At 44.9% G+C, this 20,370-nt stretch overlaps 1 protein-coding gene across 1 annotated transcript in view; it reads right to left on the reverse strand.

Annotated features, from left to right (window-relative positions):
- RHOQ (ras homolog family member Q) overlaps positions 1-20,370 on the reverse strand; it is an 81,590-nt gene that overhangs the window by 44,814 nt on the left and 16,406 nt on the right. Inside the window, exon 2 of the mRNA XM_077485649.1 lies at positions 7,091-7,149. Coding sequence (XP_077341775.1) covers positions 7,091-7,149 — 59 coding nt within the window. The remainder of the gene's footprint in view (positions 1-7,090; positions 7,150-20,370) is intronic.

A 20,370-nucleotide genomic window follows, 5' to 3' on the forward strand; every position in this document is an offset into this window, starting at 1 on the left:
TATCCCCTATTTTGTAGACCCTATAACTTTTGCGCAAACCAATCCATAAACGCTTATTACGATTTTTTTTTTTTTACCAAAAATATGTTGAAGAATACGTATCGGCCTAAACTGGGGAAAAAAAATGTTTTTATATATTTTTTGGGGGATATTTATTATAGCAAAAAGTAAAAAAGAATGATTTTTTTTCAAAATTGTCGCTCTTTTTTTGTTTATAGTGCAAAAAATAAACACCGCAGAGGTGATCAAATACCACCAAAAGAAAGCTCTATTTGTGGGGGCGAAAAAAAAAAAAAAAAAAATGACATAAATTTTGTTTAGGTATATCGCACGACCGCGCAATTGTCAGTTAAAGCAACGCAGTGGCAAATCGCAAAATGTGCTCCGGTCAGGAAGGGGGTAAATCCTTCCGGGGCTGAAGCAGTTAAATCCCACTGGATGATACAAGGAAACAGAGACAGTTCCTTTTCAGATACTTTGATAAATTCGGCCAAAATGTTATGGAAGTTTCACTTGGATTGAAGAGCCAGCTGATAAATTTTGAGCAATGGCCAAGACAAATCCACTTACCGCTGACCTGACACGCGCTCCGAATACTCCGTGAACATCGTGGATAGATAAACACGGCAGATTTCAATATGTAAACCATCCAAGCACAGTAACGGGCTGTGTAGCTACTCTGCATAATATGCTCTGTGTTGCCATAAATGTTCAGCGGAGAGAATAATGATCAAAGAAAATGAGATTCTTGCATGTGTTTGGAAAGATCCTTTCCCTCTGCTCAGAGTAATAGAATGTTCTCTTCGCTCCCTTCCACAATGAGATGGCAGATGACATTCTATGTGCTATAACTAGATAATACCCCTCATCTGTGCGTACACAAACCACAGCTATTCTACCCTATTTATCCAAATGAGGTTTTTTTTTTTTTTCTGTTCAGTTACAAAGTGAAATTCAGAATAAGGCGATGGAGTTTAAGGCTAGGTTCGCACTGCTGCCATGCGGGAACGCTGCGAATCAACTGCGGGTTCCCGCATCTCCCGGCGGCAGTTCACACTGCCCTATGCAAAACTGCTGGGAGTGTCAATTAAAAAGTTAATGACACCTCCAAATCAGTTCGCATATCGCAGTGTGATCTGCAAACTCGGACAGGAATCGGATCGCATGGTGTGAACACCCATGCGATCCGATTCTGCTGCGGACCAAAAAAAAAAAAAGGGTCCTGTACGAGATGCGATGCGAATTCAGCCATACTATACATCGCACAGAGATCGCATGTGATTTGCACTGCAGTGAGGTGCGAATCACATCCGATCTCGGACATCGCAGCAGTGTGAACCCAGCCTGAAGCTGAACTCCACACAATTGGAATACATACAGTACTGTGCAAAAGTCTTAGGCAGGTGTGAAAAAAATGCTGTAAATGAAGAATGCTTTAAGAAATAGCAGTGTTAATATTTTTTTTTTTTTTTTTTTTTTTATCGATTAACAAAATGGAAAGTAAATGAACAGAAGAGAAATCCAAATCAAATCAATATTCGGTGTGACCGCCCTTTGCCTTCAAACCATCATCAATTCTTCTAGGTGAGCTTACACAGTTTTTGAAGGAACTAGATTGTTCCAAACATCTCGGAGAACTAACGTCAGATCTGTGGATGTAGGCTGCCTCAAATCCTTCTGTCTCTTCATGTAATCCCAGACAGACTCCATGATGTTGGGATCAGGGCTCTGTGGGGGCCAAACCATCACATCCAGGACTCCTTGTTCTTCTTTACACTGAAGATAGTTCTTAATGACATTGGCTGTATAGTTGGGGTAATTGTCCTGCTGCAGAATATGCCTCCCTGATGGTATGGCATAATGGTTAAGTATCTGACTGTATTTCTCAGCACTGAGGACACCATTGATTCTGACCAAATCTCCCACACCATTTGCAGAATTGCAACGCCAAACGTGCAAGGAGCCTCCACCATGCTTCACAGTTGCCTGCAGACACTCATTATTGTACCGCTCTCCGGCCCTTCACTAAACAAACTGCCTCCTGCTACAGCCAAATATTATAAGAACAGCTCTAAAAATAGCACCTGCAAAGCGCCCTGAAAGAGCCGCTGCTGTGTCTCCAGTGTGAAAGCCTGAGGGCTTTGACACTGGAGCGGTGTGTCGGCAGGACACGTCCTGCTAGCAGCATCTTTGGAGCGGTGAAGGAGCGGTGTGTATACCACTCCTCCACCGCTCCTGCCCATTGAAATAAATGGGGCAGCGCGGGCTATACTGCCGGCAAAGCGCTGCTGCAGCAGCGCTTTGCAGTGGTTTTAACCGTTTCTCGGCTGCTAGAGGGGGGTAACCCCCCCCCCCGCTAGCAGCCGAATACCCTAAAACGACAGTAAAGCAGCGCTAAAAATGGCGCAGTTTTACCGCCGACGCCTCTCCCGCTCCAGTGTGAAAGGGGCCTTAGCCTTGTTTCTATGTCCAGTGCATGAACAATGTAAAGACGACAGATTGTCATTCTGTCAATGGGGAAGGCACTGATCCTGTGTTCCTGGTAAGCAGGAACACAAGATCAATGCCTTCCCCTAGTCAAAGCACCTCCCACACAGTGAGAGAGCACAACCTAGGCACACATTTAACCCTTTGATTGCCCTTGATGTTAACCCCTTTCCAGCCAGTGTCATTTGTACAGTGACAGCTTATGTTTTTTAGCACTGATCACTATATTAGTGTCACTGGTCCCCAAAAATCGTCAAAAGTGGCAGTGCGTGTCCAATTTGTCCACCACGATATCGCAGTCCCACTATAAGTCTCTGATCGCCACCATTACTAGTAAAAAATAAATAAAAATGATCCTGCCAGTAGACCCATTATTTTTCTACTGTTAAAAAAAATAAGCCTGCAACCCAATAGCTTCTTCTTTACAAAATTTATTAAGCACAAAAGCAATCAACAATCCACTATATTTCAAACGCGTTTTGGCCGAAGCTTTCCTTATAGTAATTATTATTTTTCCACTGCCTGTAACAACAGGGTGACAACGCTGATCATTCAGCAGTAAAATCACAGCAGCCTTGTCATCCTGTAGACGGGGTAACCTTAGATGCAGACTTAAGGCTGAAGTTTGGATATGGCTTTTTTTGCATAGCTGATTTGGTTTAGCTTGGACCAGTGTAAGTTATGTATATGCCGTACCTGATTAATCCCTCTAAAAGCTGGAAAGCATTGTACTAACCACCACTACTCCAGTGATCTCTATTAGCTTCCAGGTTCTGTGCCGAGCGACTGCCCTGCTGCATTGTGAACACAGGAGGTTGCTTGCTCGGCCTGGACACCATTCAGAGAATGCTTTACATTTTCTCAATGACTCGTTCTCTGATTGGATGAGGTGGAGAGGCAGAGCAGTGATGCCATGATCTCCACCTAGTCTAATCAGAGAGCGCCTTGCATTCATTAAGAAAACTGCAAGGCATTCTGTGAATGATGCCTGTGGCAAACGAGCGGATGCCCTGCTCCATAGTGGACATGGGGTCACTCATTTGACACAGTGCTCCATTCACAGAACACCTTGTATTTTTTATGGGACATGGAAGCTAGCGGTGAACACTGTAGTAGTGGTGCCTACTACAGTGATTTCCAGCTTCCATGAGGATTGGTCAGGTATGGCCCATACATATTTATGTTTGTCAAAGCTGGACAAATGTAACTATGCGAAAAACTGCCATAAAGGAAACTTCAGCTATAATGGACTTTAACCACTTGCCGCCCGCCCACCTTCAAATGATGAAGGTACGGTGTGGCTCTCATTGCGGGTGGACAATATATGATGGCAAACCAGAACGACCGCTCTTGCACGCCTGCGGAAGCGCACGGCCACACCGTTTTTCTAGGACAAGCCACGACCCCGATCTCTGTAAAGAGCCACTGACACGCCTCTTTAACCATGTGATCAGCTGGGTCCAATCACAGTCAGCAACATGTAAATGCAGAAGTGCTGTAAAACGGCTCTACTCGCCTCACACTGACAGAGTGTGTGGCGAGGAGAGCCGATCAGTGGCATCTCCTCGCAGGGGAGAACAGGGCAGTTAATCAGGGCACTGATCATCAGTGCTGCATATCGGTGCCACCTATCAGTGCTCATCAGTGTGGAATAGTGCCTCGTCATCAGTGCCATCTAATCAGTGCTCATAAGTGCTCCCTCATCAGCGCACATCAGTGAAGGAGAAAAATAACTTTTTTACAAAATTAGAAACAATGGCTTTGAAATGGCAGAGCTCAATTTTAGGATCCGTGGAAGGATGCCATCTGGTGCCTTATCCACCTATATTCTGTCTAAATATTTCTGGACCATATCACTTTTGAGCCATTGTGGATCATTTGGGGCTGTGTCACTACCACCCCCATTATGGACATGAGCTCCCCCAAGCTCCTTTGTATACACAGAGCTGAAGAAGGTATTTAACTACTTCCCACCCGGCCACTGCATATATGTACGGCCGAGTGGGCGCTTCCTCCTTCTGAGTGGACGTTCAGGAATGTCCCTCAGAAGGAGGGAGGATCAGGTGCTCGTGTCACCCTGATGCGGCGCATCTCCGGTCGGGAGGACGGCTCTGTGATTGGTCCTCCTGTGTAAACACACACAGTGTCCCCAAAACACTGTCCCCACACAGTAAAAACACCTGTCCCCATATATGTAACACTAAAATCATATGTCCCAATGATCTGCACACATGATTTGTGACCACCACCAAAAGAAAGCTCTATTTGTGTGAACAAAATTATAAAAATTTCATTTGGGTACAGTGTTGCATGGCCGCGCAATTCTTATTGAAAATGCGAGAGCACTGAAAGCGGAAAATTGCATGGGAAGGAAGGGGGTGAAAGTGTCCAGTATTGTAGTGGTTAATAAATCTGCCTTCTCTTAATCCCCAGTCACCCACTCCAGATTATTTTGTAAAGGGCCTACATGCTCAGACCTGACCTTTTTACTATTAATATATATGAAGAATTTCTTTGGATTTGTCCTACCATCTTTGATTAGAATTTTTGCTGCCTTGATTTCCTTTTTTTACATATTCTGTTATATTCCTTGTAACATTTAAATGATGATAGTGTTCCTTCATCTATTTTTAAAAGCTCTTTTCTCATAATTTATATCTTTTTTAACTTTGACCTCATGAATGACTGAAGGTCAGTTCGCCACAGGAATGACTCATTCAGGGCCGATATGTACTCACCAATAATGTGTTGTCAGAGGTGCAAGCCCAGTGACGAATAAAAATAACAGTCTAAGCATTAAAAACAGAATCATACATTGAATATTATCATTTCAGGTAATTTCCCCTTACAGTTACCAGAATAGCAGTTGGAATCTGACTGGTTATTATGGACAGCATGTAGCCTTCCATACATTTTTATTTATACACAAGGCCCAAATACTCACTACATATCATTCTGCCTGGTCTATCTGTGTCTGAAATGCTGCAATAAGAGCAGTTTGAGTTGCCCGCTAGCATTCCAATTCAACTTATTATTTCTCAACTGCCATTTTCCACAGCAGCCTTAAATCCTGCTGACATGCCACTCAAAAAACGCACTGATAATAGAACAGTGGGTGCTTACTTCATGCATTTTTGCATCGTTTTTCATGCTTTTTCTATTCATCTCAATAGGGAGATGCATTTATGGTGCATTTTTTCTTACCACAAAAAACATGCACCAAAAATGCAGCATGCAGGACTTTTAAAAACGCATCTTACCGACAACTAACTGGTGTGAAGAGTTCTATAGGATTTAATGATTATGCATATTTCTTCTCTTTTTTGTAATGCAAATTGCCCTTAGTAGTTAGCACTTCTGCTTTGCAGCACTGGGGTCCTTAGTTCGAATCACAAACAGGACACTACCCGGGTGACCGCACTCCAGTAAAAATGACTCCTTTATTGTAATAAATCCATGGAACAAAACAGCATGGCAAGAGAGAATGATACTGGCAATGTGTTTCATCATATGATTAAATGCTCCGTAATGTGAAACGTGTTGGCTATCACATCTTCCCTGCCGTGCTGTTTTGTTTGTTCTATGGATTTTATTACTACAAAGAAGTAAAATTTTACTGGAGTGCGTTTTGACACCTCAGTGACAAGCTGGACTGGCACCTATTGAAAGTATTATCATAAATATAGGATTTATATAGCGCCAACAGTATGCACAGCACTTTACAATGTAAAGGGAGATACTACACCGACAGTATAATTCAAAACAAGAGGGTTAGAGGAGCCCTGCTCCTTTGAGCTTACAATCTAAGAGGGAGGGGCTGGTGCAACAAAAGATAGGGACTGTGAGGGATGAATTAATGAGGGGAGTAGAAGATTCGCTTGTTAGCTGAAGGCAGGATAGGCCTCCCTGAAAGGATGAGTTTTCAGGAATCGCCTAAAAGTGGACAGAGTAGGCGATAACTGGACAGATTGGGGTGAGTTCCAGAGGATGGGAGAGGCTCTGGAGAAGTCCTGAAGACGAGCATGGGAGGAGGAGACAAGGGAGCTAGAAAGCAGAAGGTCTTGGAAGGAGCGGAGAGGACAGTTTTGGTGATATTTAGAGACAAGATTGGTAAAGTAGCTCGAGGCATTAGTAGTGTTTTGAATTTTATTCATTGGGCAATGGGAAGCCAGTGGAGGGATTGGCAGAGAGGAGTGGCGGACACTGAACGGTTGGTAATGTACAGTGTAATGAGGAGCTGTATACATTTCTGTTTCAGCTCACTATCTGCATGGAGTTTGCATCTTCTCCTTCTACTTGCCTGGGTTTCCTCCCACACTCCAAAAGACAAGCTGGTAGAGCAATTGACTCCTGTGTAAACTGGCCCTAGTATATGTGTACAAACTGGCTATGCACAGATGTGATCACATTTTGTATGCCGCTCCCAAGCCAAGTAACTGGAGGGAGGGTTGAGTACAGACCTGGTGACCTACCTCATGTAACAAAACTGGCAGGTAAATTCTTTGGAAAAAGGCTTTCAAGCATATCAGCCATGGTGCCTAGAGAGCTACTCCATAGAAAGAATATATACATACAAAGGACATTCACCATCTGTTATACTCACTTGTCCCGCGGTATCATAAAGTCCAAGAAGGTACTGTCTGCCGCCAACAGTAACACTCACTGCAAGAACAAAAGCACAGCGTTAGGCTGAACAAAGTGAAATTCAGCACCAGATTAGTGCATTGCTCTGTAAGCTAATGGATGGATGGTGGGGGAGTATTTAGGAGACTTACCAGTGTATCGATCTTCACTAGCAAAGCCAAGGCAGGGGGCGGGGCAGCGACACAGAATTTCAAAAATGCTAAATAATTTACCTTTTTATGCTACATGGCTAGAATACAATGTGATGTCAGGAGCTTACACAAGGCTGAGGACTCTGCCCACCCCCATGTGACAGCACTGGACCAGTCACCAAGCACCAGCACTTTTTTAGCAACTGGGGTTCCCAGGACACCAGATTTTAGGAAACAAAGTGGCTGTGTGCCCTTTAGACATTTTAAGGCTTATGTCGCGTACACACGATCGGAATTTTGGTCGGAAAAAGCTCTGATGGTTTTTCCGACAGAATTCCGACAGGATTCCTTTCAAGCTTGGCTTGCATACACACGGTCACACAAAAGTTTTCTGAACTTTCGACCGTCAAGAACGCAGTGACGTACAACACTACGACGAGTCGAGAAAATGAAGTTCAATGCTTCAGAGCATGTGCCGAATTGTTTCCAAGCATGCGTAAAAATTTTGCACGTCAGAATTTGTACAGGCGATCGGAAAACAAAGAACATGCTCTCAATCTTTTGCTGGCCGAAATTCCGCCAGCAAAAGTCCAATGGAGCATATACAAGATCGCATTTTCCGACCAAAAGCTCTCATCGGACTTTAGCTGACGGAATTTCCGATCGTATGTACGGGGCATTAGTGTTCAATTTTGACCCCTGTGTACCTTAAAGTGTTACTAAACCCAGGACTCTGCATTCACTATATCTGGTCTCCCACAGTAAACAGAACATGGAAATGCAAAAAAAATATAAACTGCTAAATACCTTTTCTCAGCAACAGTATATAGCAGCCTTATGACGTCTATCAGTGTCTGGTTAAAGCTTCTAGGAGGAGATTTCATTCTCCTATGATTGTCCTATGAGGCTGCAGGACCCCTGACCCTCTGGCTGGACAGTGCTAATTGGCCCTGTGCTGATCACATGCACTCTCCCAAGAAAACAAAAAAGCTCTCTAGTAAAACAAACCAAACTGAGCATGTGCAGCTTGACTCCAAGGCTCTGTACTATCAGGAGATGGATTGGGAAGAGTGGAAGAAGGGGGAGGATCAGAGACGACAGGATCAAACAGCATTTTTACACAATGCAGAAGATTAACCTTGGGTTCCACAGTGAGTACAACAAGCATTCTTTACTGCATATACAGACTGATTTTACTGTTGTGGGTTTAGTTACACTTTAAAAGTGGAACTAAAGGAAAAACCCTTTTTTCCTGGTAATATCATCCCTACAGACTAAAATAATATACTATAATGACTTTTGTTATTTTTACCAAAGATATGTGGCTGAATTCATTTTGGCCTAAACTTATGAAGAAAGATCATTTGCAATATTTTATAACAGAAACTATGAAAAACTTTTTTTTTTTCAAAAATTTCAGCTTTCTTTTTTTAGCAAAAAAAATTAAAAACGGTGATCAAATACCACCAAAAAATGAATAAATGATCATTTTGTTTGGGTACAGTGTTGCATGACCGCACAATTTTCATTCAAAGTGCCACAGAGCTGAAAATTGGCCTGGGCAGGGGGGGGGGGTGAAAGTGCCCGGTAGGCAAATGGTTAAACAGCCGCCACATTTGTATGGTCCACAGCCAACGGTATAAACATTTCAAAACATTTTTATTCCCTAAAGTGTCCAGCAGACAGAACTGGTTTCCCTGCGATGTTGTCCTTCAGTAAAAGGCTGCGTGGCAAATGACACCTCTGCTGGCATACGAGAGGCTTGTGCTATCGGAGAAGGTTGGCGGCGTGTCATACACTTGTTCAGCTCTTCTAGGAGGCTCTGCCAGGTACTGCACTCTATCCCATCCTAATATAGTCTACAGAGAGGAAGTTTAGCCTGAGCCAAGCACAATACAGAAGGCAAGCTCTGCCACAACGCGCCCTCCCCAGGGTCAGGGCATGCTGCCCAAGGAACTAAAAGTTCCAGAAAACAAACAAACAAACAAACAATCGCTTAACAGCTAACGTATCTTTTTTATTTTTTTTATTAAATAATTTTTACTGTACATATACAGCGGCTCTTCTGAGCAATATCACGTACCTGTACCTGATCCTGCACTTCCAGATCTGTGATTGGACACAGCAGGAGACAATCAGCGGGTCCGGCAGACTCTGTCTGCCAGGACCCGCCAATTGTTCGGGACAGAAGGGAAGGTAGTGATCCTGTGTTTCTGCAAAGCATAGTACAAGCACCTCCCCCACAGTTAGTAAGCACATTTTAGGCACAGAATTAACCCTTTGATCGCCTTTGATGTTAAAGAGGAACTGCAGGCTGCTCAGATAATTTGTAATAAAAACATCTTTGCCATTCTGAAGCTTCCCTCCAAAAAGACCCCCAAATCTCTTCTTTACCTTTTTTTTGATCTGTTGCGAAAGATATAAAAAAATATATATATAGAAAATGCCTGATGTGATGTCATTTTTTACAAATAAATTTTCATTGTTTGTGCAGCAATCTTCTTTCATTTTTTTTTATATTTTAGTCCTTGGGAAGGACTAGATTGCTTGCACAATATTCCCAATAGACCGTTCTGTGCACCTCACCCATTGACACACACACACTTTTTTTTTCTTCCAACCTGGACTGGAAGTGATGTCAGGACCTTGTCCTCCAAGGTCAGAGTTGATGAAGAGTGTTAACTCTTTGATCACCTATGGGAGTAGCCGGCTGCATCGTCGGATCATTTCTTTGGCGAAACAGCGGAAGTGGTAATCCCGAGAAGCAGCGGTGGGGGGGGGCATCCCCGCCAGCCGTTTCAGAAACCGTTCCAGATGACCCGCTCGGACCGCTTTCATGTGAAAGCTGTTCGCCTTCAGAAAAAAAAATGGTACCAGGGTTATGGCTGATATCTTCAGCCATAACCCCGGTTAACCACTTGCAGTCCTCAATGTGTGTGTAATATTATATATATATATATATATATATATATATATATACACATACACATACATATACACCATATTTATAGGGGTATAACACGCACCGGCGTATAACACACACCCCAAGTTTAGGAGGGCATTTTAAAGGAAAAAAGTTTTAGGAGGGAAGTTTAAGGAAAAAAAAAAAACTTACATTTAAATGCCCGTCAATGCAGCCTAATCAGTGTGCATCTGCAGCCTTGTCCATCATTGCAGAATGATCAGTGTCATTTGCAGCTTGCCCAGCGCTGTTTGCAGCCTTGCAGAGTGTCATTTGCAGCTTGCCAGTGTCATTTCCAGCTTGCCCAGCGCCGTTTGCAGCCTTGCCCATGTTTAAATATCTCGCCGCCGAGACAGACCGAGCGAGCGCCGCCGAAAAAAGACCGATCGCCGCCGAGAAAGACCGAGCCGTCTGCTCGGCTCCGCTCGTAGTCCCGCCTCTCTGCTGTTTCTGGAGCGAGCGCTGCCGAAAAAGACCGAGCCGTCTCTACTGTGTATTCGGCTTGGCTCAGCAGTATGGGCGGGACTGCAAGCCGAGCCGAGTACACAGTAGAGTCGGCTCGGTCTTTTTCGGCAGCGCTCGCTCCAGAAACAGCAGGGAGGCGGGACTACGAGCGGAGCCGAGCAGTCGGCTCGGTCTTTTTCGGCGGCGCTCAGTATTTTAGACTCACAGACAGTGGGGATCGGCGTATAACACGCACCCACGACTTTCCCCCAATTTTAAGGGGGAAAAAGTGTGCGTTATACGCCAATAAATACGGTATATATATATATATATATATATATATATATATATATATATATATTGTCAGCAAGTGGTTAAGCTTTAATCACAGTGTAGAACTATTCTGTATGCATAGTACAAAAGAGCCGACACATGGTGACTAATCCCCAATGCTTGTTTTATTTCAACTAACAATCAAGGTATGACAGAGACGCTAAAGCATTTTGGCCAATATGGCCTTACTCATGAGCCTTGAATAAGGCGGTATTGGCTAAAATGTGTTAGCATCTCTGTCATGCCTTGATTGTAAGCCGAAGATGAAATTAAATATACTTAGCATTGAGGATTAGTCACCCGTGTGGCAACTCTCTCCTACTATTCGGATTACTCCATGGCTGGCAGAAGCCTGGATGTAGACCAAGTGAGGAAAACGATCTGCACGCCAACATCCGTCCAACAGGTTTATTGAAAGACTGCCAAAAGGGACTAAAACAACAGACCAAGGGGTGACCATGTTTCCACACATACATTGTGCTCCTTTAAAACCCGAAGGAACCTGGATGAACACCGGTGTTCTATGTTGATGGAATAAGGGTGGAGGAGGTTGAGCATTCTCAACTTGAGATTAGCTGTTCTGTAACCAAAGCCTACTTTAGAGGGCTGGTCGGTGTGAGAGCACAGCCTGTCCACCATCAAGATCAACTGTTTCATGGGTCTTCTGTACACGCCTGAGCAAACATACAAGTTTATGGCAATGGAGAGGAGAAGAGTCAGGAGGGCTGCAGCTAGATTTGCTGATCATAGCAGGCAAAAACACCAATAAGGGTTAATGTTCAAAACTGGTCAGATTGAATCTTTCCCAGGAAAAAGGTCATTTCAAATGGTAAAAAAATTAGTTATTTTTTAAAGCATTTCTTTTTCCAATACTTAAAGGGGTTGTAAAGGTAAATGTTTATTCACCTTAATGCATTCTATGCATCAAGGTAAAAAAACATCTGACAGTGCCTGCGCTCCCAGCCCCCCCCATTTTACTTACCTCACCCCTCGAAAATCCAGCGCTCGCCCCCGCCGTCCTTTCCACCGTTCAGCCTGGCCGCTGATTGGCTGGAGTGGATGGAAGGAAAGCGGCGCAGCCATTGGCTCGCGCTGCTGTCAATCACATCCACTGACGCGGAGCGCCGGGAGGGGGGGCGGCGGGGCCGCGTGATACAGCGAGTGGCTATAGCCGCTGGCTGTATCACGGGGGCGCGCTCCGCAGGTGCTTCTCACCATGCGAGGGAGCTCGCATGAACGTGAGAAGCACCTGTGGGAGGAAGCCGAGACAGCCGCCGAGGGACCCCAGAAGAGCAGGTTCGGGGCCACTCTGTGCAAAACGAGCTGCACAGTGGAGGTAAGTATAACATGTTTGTTATTTAAAAAAAAAAAAAATATTCACTTTACAATCCCTTTAATGGAGACATATAACAGGAACATATCCAAACCCATGGCTTCCGCTCGAGACTTGCTACTTTCAACCCACACGGACAACCCAGGTGCTGGCAACCAGAGTGAAAAGTAAATATAATCCACACTCCAAAATGTAGCTCTTATTTCTATATTTAATTTGTCAAAAGATGAAAACTGCATACATTAATGTCTCCACCAGAAACCATCTTCCTTGATGTGTTTCAGCAGTGATGAAACATGTCAAGGAAGGTGGTTTTCGGGTGGAGATATTAATGTATGCAGTTTTCATCTTTTGACAAATTAAATATCCACTTGAAAACCAGGCTTTTTCTGGCACTCGTTTTTTACAAGTTTAAATCAGTATTTTTTACTAGAAAATTACTTATAATCCCCAAACATTATACTTTTTTTATTATCAGAGACCCTAGGGAATAAAATGCCGATTGTTGCAACTTTTTATGTCACTCAGTATTTGCACAGCAGTTTTTTAAACGCAATTTTTTGTGAAGAAATACATTTTAATGAATAAAAAAAAAAAAAAACAAAAAAAAACAATATAACTCCCAATTTTATAATATAAATACCTAACATGCCACGCTTTAAAATTGTGCATACTCGTGGAATGGTGCCAAACTATAATACATAAAAATTTCCATAGGTGACATTTTAAATGGCTTTACAGGTTACTTGTTAAGAGTTACAAAGGAGGTCTAGCACTAGAATTCTTCCTCTCACACTAACATTCACGGTGATGCCTCATGTGTGGTGTGAACATTGTTTATATAATATATGCAATGTGACTTATGTAAGCATTCGCTTCTGTGCTCTAGCACGGAGAGATGGGGGCACTTTCATTTTTATTTTTTTTATATTTATTTTATTTTTCATTTTTACACTGTCCCTTTAATTTATGTATCATTTTTTTTCCTATTACAAGGAATGTAAAACATCCCTTGTAATAGAAATAAAGATGACAGATCCCCTTTATGGAGAGATCTGGAGCCAAAAAGACCCCCAGATCTCTTCTTTACCTTTAAAAGCAAAACAATATTTTGTATGACAATGACCCAAAACACGAAGATCTGTAAAGAAGAGTGGACCTGAGATGTGTGCAAACCTGGTCACCAACTACAATAAACGTCTTACCTCTCCTATTAGGGTTACCGATTCCTGGACTTCTAAACATGCTCAGAAGCTTGCCACCTTCATTTTACTAGCGGCTAAAAGAGCCAATCCCTACACAGCGGTTATCTCATATTCCGCCCGATCTCACCCAAGTTTTGCAGAACTTAGAACATATCAGCCGTATAGAAAAGCTTACAGCCATAGTCCACGATACTATGCCCCAGTTCTCTAAGATTTGGGATCTGTGGAACCGCTCCAAAAACTGAATACTGCTGCTTAATTCAGATTACTACTCTACGCCCTCTTACGATGAGTTTAAATGCTCAAATTGAATCGACCAAACCATGTCATATCCTTCTAAGCCCTTGTACACACGGTCGAAGAATCCGTCGGAATGTGTCCTATCGGACCGTGTCGTTGGATAATCCGACTGTGTGTGGTATGCATCGGACTGATTCCGTCGGACCCAATTTTCCAACATGTTGGAAATATTTTCCGACCAACTGGGCCGATCAGACATACTCTGATCATGTGTAGAGAATTTTGATCGGACCAAGTGCCACGCATGCTCAGATCAAATTCCTACATCAAAGCTATTGGCTACTAGCCTGAATGTAGTCCCATCATAACGAAATTACGTCATCACGTTATGAAAGATTGGATTTTTTTCGCCAACTTTGTCCGACCGTGTGTATGCAACAGTTTCGGACAAGATCCGAAGGGCAAAATCCGACGGATTTGGTTGTGGAAATCTCTGACCGTGTGTACAGGGGCTAAAAGGGAAGAAATTTCCACGCCCCCGGCTCACTGAGACCTGACTGATTGTGGCATTTACTGATCTGTACCGCAAATAACTGATAATATTTTGATGACATACTAAATATGCTGAAATATTATGATCCAACCCTCCTTCTTCCCCGCCCCCCCCCTTTTTTTTTCCTTCCTCCCTTCTGATCCGCCCCGTGGATATCCGTTTGCTCAGCGGGGATCACTCCGCCGATCCCCGCTGAGCAGGGAGATGACAGGTCTGTCTCTGCACACTGCGCAGGGACGGACCTGTCACAGCGCCGCTCTCCCCTATGGGAGATCGGATGACGACGGACCGCAGTGCCCGTCGTCACCCGATCCGATCCGCAGACGGATGGAAAAATAGCTTTTTCCTCCGTCACACTTTTTCGGATCGGAGCGGGTCGGATGTCAGCGGACATGTCACCGCTGACATCCGACGCTCCATAGAGCTCTATGGAGCACCCGTTCAGGTCCGCCTGAAAAACTGACAGGCGGGCCTGAACGGGACGTCAGTGTGAAAGGGGCCTTACTTCGGTGCTTGCCAAAAAGGGTTTCCTAGGATGACAATGCATAGATACCATATGGTGGGTGAATGCTGACCTTTTTGAGCAAAAGTAATGGCACCCCTTCTCTCCACAAAGAAATCTTCATGTCATACAAGTCTGGGTTATCAAGGTTCTGGGACTATACATGCACACAGCTGTAGGTCATTCCTCTCTGGGTAAAAGCTAATATTAGCATCTAACGTAACAAGCAATTATTTCCCGGTACACCAGAACATCCGTCAGACCTATTAAATAAAGCACAAACCTGGACATAGTCATGGGCAAAAATATTGGCACCTCTGCAGTTCTGTCAGATAATGCACCACTTCGCCCAGAAAATTGTTGCAATTACAAACGTTTAGGCATTCTCATGTTTATTTCTTTTGTATGTATTGGTATGACACAAAAAAGTGGCGAAACAAAAAGCCAAATCTGACACATTCCACGCAGAAGCTCTGAGAATGAACTGGAAAAAATGTTTGGTACCCTCAATTTAATAACACGCCCCTTGGAAAAAATAACTGAAATCAATCGCTTCCTGTAACCATCAATTCGTTTCTTACACCTCTCTACTGGAATTTTGGACCACTCTTCTCTCGCCAAATGCTCCAGGTCTCTCAGATTGGAAGTGTTCCTTTTCCCCAACTGCCGTTTTGAGATCTCACCACAGGTGCTCTATGGGATTTAGATCTGTACATATTGCTGGCCAGTTCAGTACATTCCAGCTCTTTGTCTGGGTGCTTATTGGCGTGTGCTTTGGGTCATTGTCCTGCTGTAAGACCCATGACAGAGATCACGGCTCCCGATTGTCACTTGGCAGAACAGGGAAATGCCTTGTTTACATAGGCATCTCCCCATTCTGCCACTCCGTGACACGATTGCCGGGACACCGGCGGGCACGGTCACGTTGTACGCGGTGGGCGCGCACCCACTAATCCCGCAAATTAAAGGGGACGTACAGGTACGCTCATTTGCCCACCACTGCCATTGTGTCGACGTATATCAGCGTGCGGCAGTTGGCAAGTGGTTAACAGGCCATTCCTCACATACCTAGGTAGACTTGCATAAGATCAACATATCAAAGGGTCATCAGCTGTCCTTTTGAGATTTTAAAATTGAGTTGGCTTGGACAACTCAACAATTATCAACTGAATTCTGGCCTGGTCAGTATGTCAATATTGTACTGTATGTGCTCATATATCATCCTACATAAATCAGCCAACATATTACAATATGTCCCAGCAACCCTTGCAGCCAACTTATCACATTGATGTCCTTTCAAAGCCAGAAATTAAGAGAGGACATTGAAATGGAACTAAACCCTCCTATCATTTACAGCAATAGAAGTTGCCATCTTAGCCTCTATTTGATCCACAGTTGTTATGATGCTGCACATGTGATCCATTATGACACCAGCCATTTCATGGCTTGACAGTTCTGATGAGAGCACAAGCAACTGTGACAGTTATCATTCATGACATTCTTTCAATGTAACCGTTTTTGTTAAATCGAATCAGTTTAATTCCACTTTAACAGTACTGGCCATGTGACTGCCCAAACTCCCGGGGGGGGGGGGGGGGGGGGGGATTATTAAAAAAGTATTCGAGACAAACTTTGTCTCCAGTATGGTGCAGCCAATCAGCTTTTAATAAAATAAATTAGTGTATTTATCCCACGCTATCTCCTCTGGAAAATCTTCCGAAACTCTAAGAGCCGGTTCACACAGGGGCGACTCAGATCCGACTTCAGGTCGCCCCTAGTCGCCTCAGGTCGCACAACATTTAAAAATCAATGTAAGTGAATGAGAGCCGTCTTAATGCACGCTACTGAAGTCGCTCCGACTTCAGAAGAGGTTCCTGTACTACTTCAATCCGACTTGTAGGCGACTGGTACCCATTGATTTCAAGGGAGGTCGACTCCAAGTCGGATGTCCGTCTATACGGAGGCGACTCTGACAGAATTATTAGCTCTGAAGGGGGAACTCCACGGCAAATTTATGAAAAAAAATTGGCGTGGGTTCCCCCTCCGAGAGCATACCAGGCCCTTAGGTCTGGTATGGGTTCTAAGGGGAACACCCTACGCCGAAAAAACGGCGTGGGGGCCCCCCACCAGATCCATATCAGAACCTTATCCGAGCACGCTACCCAGCCGGCCAGGAAAGGGGGTGGGGACGAGCAAGCGCCCCCCCCCCCCCCTCCTGAGCCGTACCAGGCCACGTGCCCTCAACATGGGGGGGTGCCTTGGGGAAGGGGGCGTGCGGCCCCCCCACCCTAAAGCACCTTGTCCCCATGTTGATGAGGACAAGGGCCTCTTCCTGACAACCCTGCCCGTTGGTTGTCGGGGTCTGCGGGCGGGGGGGCTTATCGGAATCCGGGGGTCCCCTTTAATAAGGGGGCCCCCGGATACCGGCCCCTCACCCTATGTGAATGAGTATGGGGTACAATGTACCCCTACCCATTCACCTGTGAAAAAAAAGTAAAAAAACAAATAAAAAAAAAAAAACACAGGGTTAAAATAGTTTATTGCACAGCTCCGGGGGTCTTCCAGCCGGACTCCTTCGCTATCTTCTGCTAGCTCTTTTACTAGCGGAGGAGCCCGGCTTTCTTCTTCGCTGCCACCCTCTTCTTCTGACTTCGGGGGTCTTGTCCCCCTCTTCGGTTCTTCTTGCCGGGCCACCGCTTCTTCTTCCAGCTCTTTTACTAGCGGTGGCCCGGTCTTCTGTCGCCGCCGCTGCCGCCTTCCGTTCTTCTGGAGATGTTGACTCGACGCTCTCTCCGGCCTCAATGCCAGGGACGCGGTGCGGCCAGAGAGAAGACGAAGACGAAGAAGAAGACGAAGAAGACGAAGACGAAGAAGACGAAGAAGAAGAGAAGGCGGCAGTGGCGACGGCGGCATCAAAAGACCGGGCCACCGCTAGTAAAAGAGCTGGAAGAAGAAGCAGTGGCCCGGCAAGAAGAACCGAAGAGGGGGACAAGACCCCCGAAGTCGGAAGAAGAGGGCGGCGGCGAAGAAGAAAGCCGGGCTCCTCTGCTAGTAAAAGAGCTAGCAGAAGATAGCGGAGGAGTCCGGCAAGAAGACCCCCGAAAACGGAAGACCCCCGGAGCTGTGCAATAAACTATTTTAACCATGTGTTGTGTTTTTTTTTACTTTTTTTCACAGGTGAATGGGTAGGGGTACATTGTACCCCATACTCCTTCACATAGGGTGGGGGGCCGTATCCGGGGGCCCCCTTATTAAAGGGGGCTCCCGGATTCCGATAAGCCCCCCGCCCGCAGACCCCGACAACCAATGGCCAGGGTTGTCGGGAAGAGGCCCTTGTCCTCATCAACATGGGGACAAGGTGCTTTGGGGTGGGGGGGCCTCACGCCCCCCCCTTCCCCAAGGCACCCCCCCCCCCCATGTTGAGGGCACGCGGCCTGGTATGGCTCGCTCGTCCCCACCCCTTTTCCTGGCCAGCCGGGTAGCGTGCTCGGATAAGGTTCTGATATGGATCTGTGGGGGAACCCACGCCAATTTTTTTTCATAAATTTGGCGTGGAGTTCCACCTTCATTCTCTGATTGGCCACGGCAAAAGTCGCCTGGCCTGGGGTGACTTAAAGTCGTGTTGCAAGTCGCCCCAGGTCATGTCTAAGTCGTGTTCAAGTCGTCTCCAAGTTGCCTCACAAAGTCGTCCTGAAGTCGTGTCGCCCCTGTGTGAACCGGCTCTAAATGTGTGACAGCTACAAACCAAATAATTGTGTCCCCACAACTCAAAGTGTGAATAATGTATTGTATGTTGGTTGCGCTTATCCAAATTGTTTAACTCATCATGTGTGAATCACAATAACAATCCTTCAAGGGTTAAAATAAAACATGAAATGTTCATCCAATAACCACTAATTCAAAGTAAAGTTCATAAATAATAAATTCTTCAATCTTAAAAAAAAGTGCTCCTTAATTGTGAACCTTCTGCAAACCTTCACCCTGTGTGGGTCTAAAAATGAACGTGCAGCAATCCTCGCCACCTATTCACCACTGCGCTCGCCTCAATATTAGACCTATAACAGGTCCAACATTTTCTTTCCCCAGCTGGTACACTATAGACTTTTATGTGAACAGTAAAAAAAAACAAAAAAAAAAACTCCTCGCTTCTGCCGCCCCACTTGAGGTTGCTCTGCTTGAAGATCCTGACCTTCTCCTGTGCCGATTATAGACTGAAGCATCAGCTTCTCAACCTGTTGAGTTGGTCATTCAGAGCTGCCTTGATCTTCAGCAGAGTCTCCTCCTCCTTCTTCAGCTCCTGCAGACGACTCAGCATCTTGCTCTGTGCCCCCCGGATCACTGCCTTCGCCGCCTCATCACCACAGAATCCAAGGGCCCCTCACCGCCTCGTCGCAACAAAGCCTTGATGATGGCACGTGATCAGTGACGCAACGCGTTGTGGGCAGGTAACGTCACTTCCAGTCGCAGCAGAGACCGTAAGTCTCTGATTTATGTGAAGCCGAATAGTTAAATTTTAGATGCAAGTTACTGCTTTTTATTCAAATATTTTACTGGTATTCTGCCCATGGAGATTTATATATATTACAAACGGAGGGGCGTGGAGAAGTTTAAAGGAAATATAAAGTATCCATTGGAGTTCCCTTCTTATATTGAGAAGTTTGCATTTGCTGAGCGTTCCAAGGAGAAAGAGCTTGCTGCTGCTGACACCTTAGAGAGCAGAAGTGTGACTAGACCTGTAGGGGTCCTTTCTTGAGGTAAGAGGCTGGGGCACTTCATGCTCACGGATGGTGAAAGTTTTTCACTTTGAAAGAATTAAAAAATTGTTTTGTTTGTGCACTCTGGATGGTGACATCACTATATGAACTATTTTTTGCATTCAAGTTTTGCACGGAGCACTTTATGAATTTTTCGGGGAAATCTTTTTATGTTAAAACATTTATTTCCATGAATGTACAGTACCTCACAAAAGTGAGTACACCCCTCACATTTTTGTAAATATTTTATTTTTTCATGTGACAACACTGAAGAAATGTCACGTTGCTGCAATGGAAAGTAATGAGTTTACAGCTTGTATAACAGTGTAAATTTGTTGTTCCCTCAAAATAATTCAACACACAGCCATTAATGTCTAAACCACTGGCAACCAAAGTGAGTACACCCCTAAGTGAAAATGTCCAAATTGGGCCCAAAGTGTCAATATTTTGTGTGGCCACCATTATTTTCCAGCACTGCCTTATTCCTCTTGGGCATGGAGTTCACCAGAGCTTCACAGGTTGCCACTGGAATCCTCTTCCCCTCCTCCATGATATCACGGAGCTGGTGGATGTTGGAGACCTTGTGCTCCTCCACCTTCCATTTGAGGATGCCCCACAAATGCTCAATAGGGTTTAGGTCTGGAGACATGCTTGGCCAGTCCATCACCTTTACCCTCAGCTTCTTTAGCAAGGCAGTGGTCATCTTGGAGATGTGTTTGTGGTCATTGTGTTGAAATACTGCCCTGCGGCCCAGTCTCCGAAGGGAGGGGATCATTTTCTGC

This window comes from Lithobates pipiens, unplaced genomic scaffold, assembly GCF_037356315.1.
Source record: "Lithobates pipiens isolate NorthernLeopardFrog02 unplaced genomic scaffold, aLitPip1_a1.2 Scaffold_18, whole genome shotgun sequence".
Classification (NCBI taxonomy): Eukaryota; Metazoa; Chordata; class Amphibia; order Anura; family Ranidae; genus Lithobates; species Lithobates pipiens.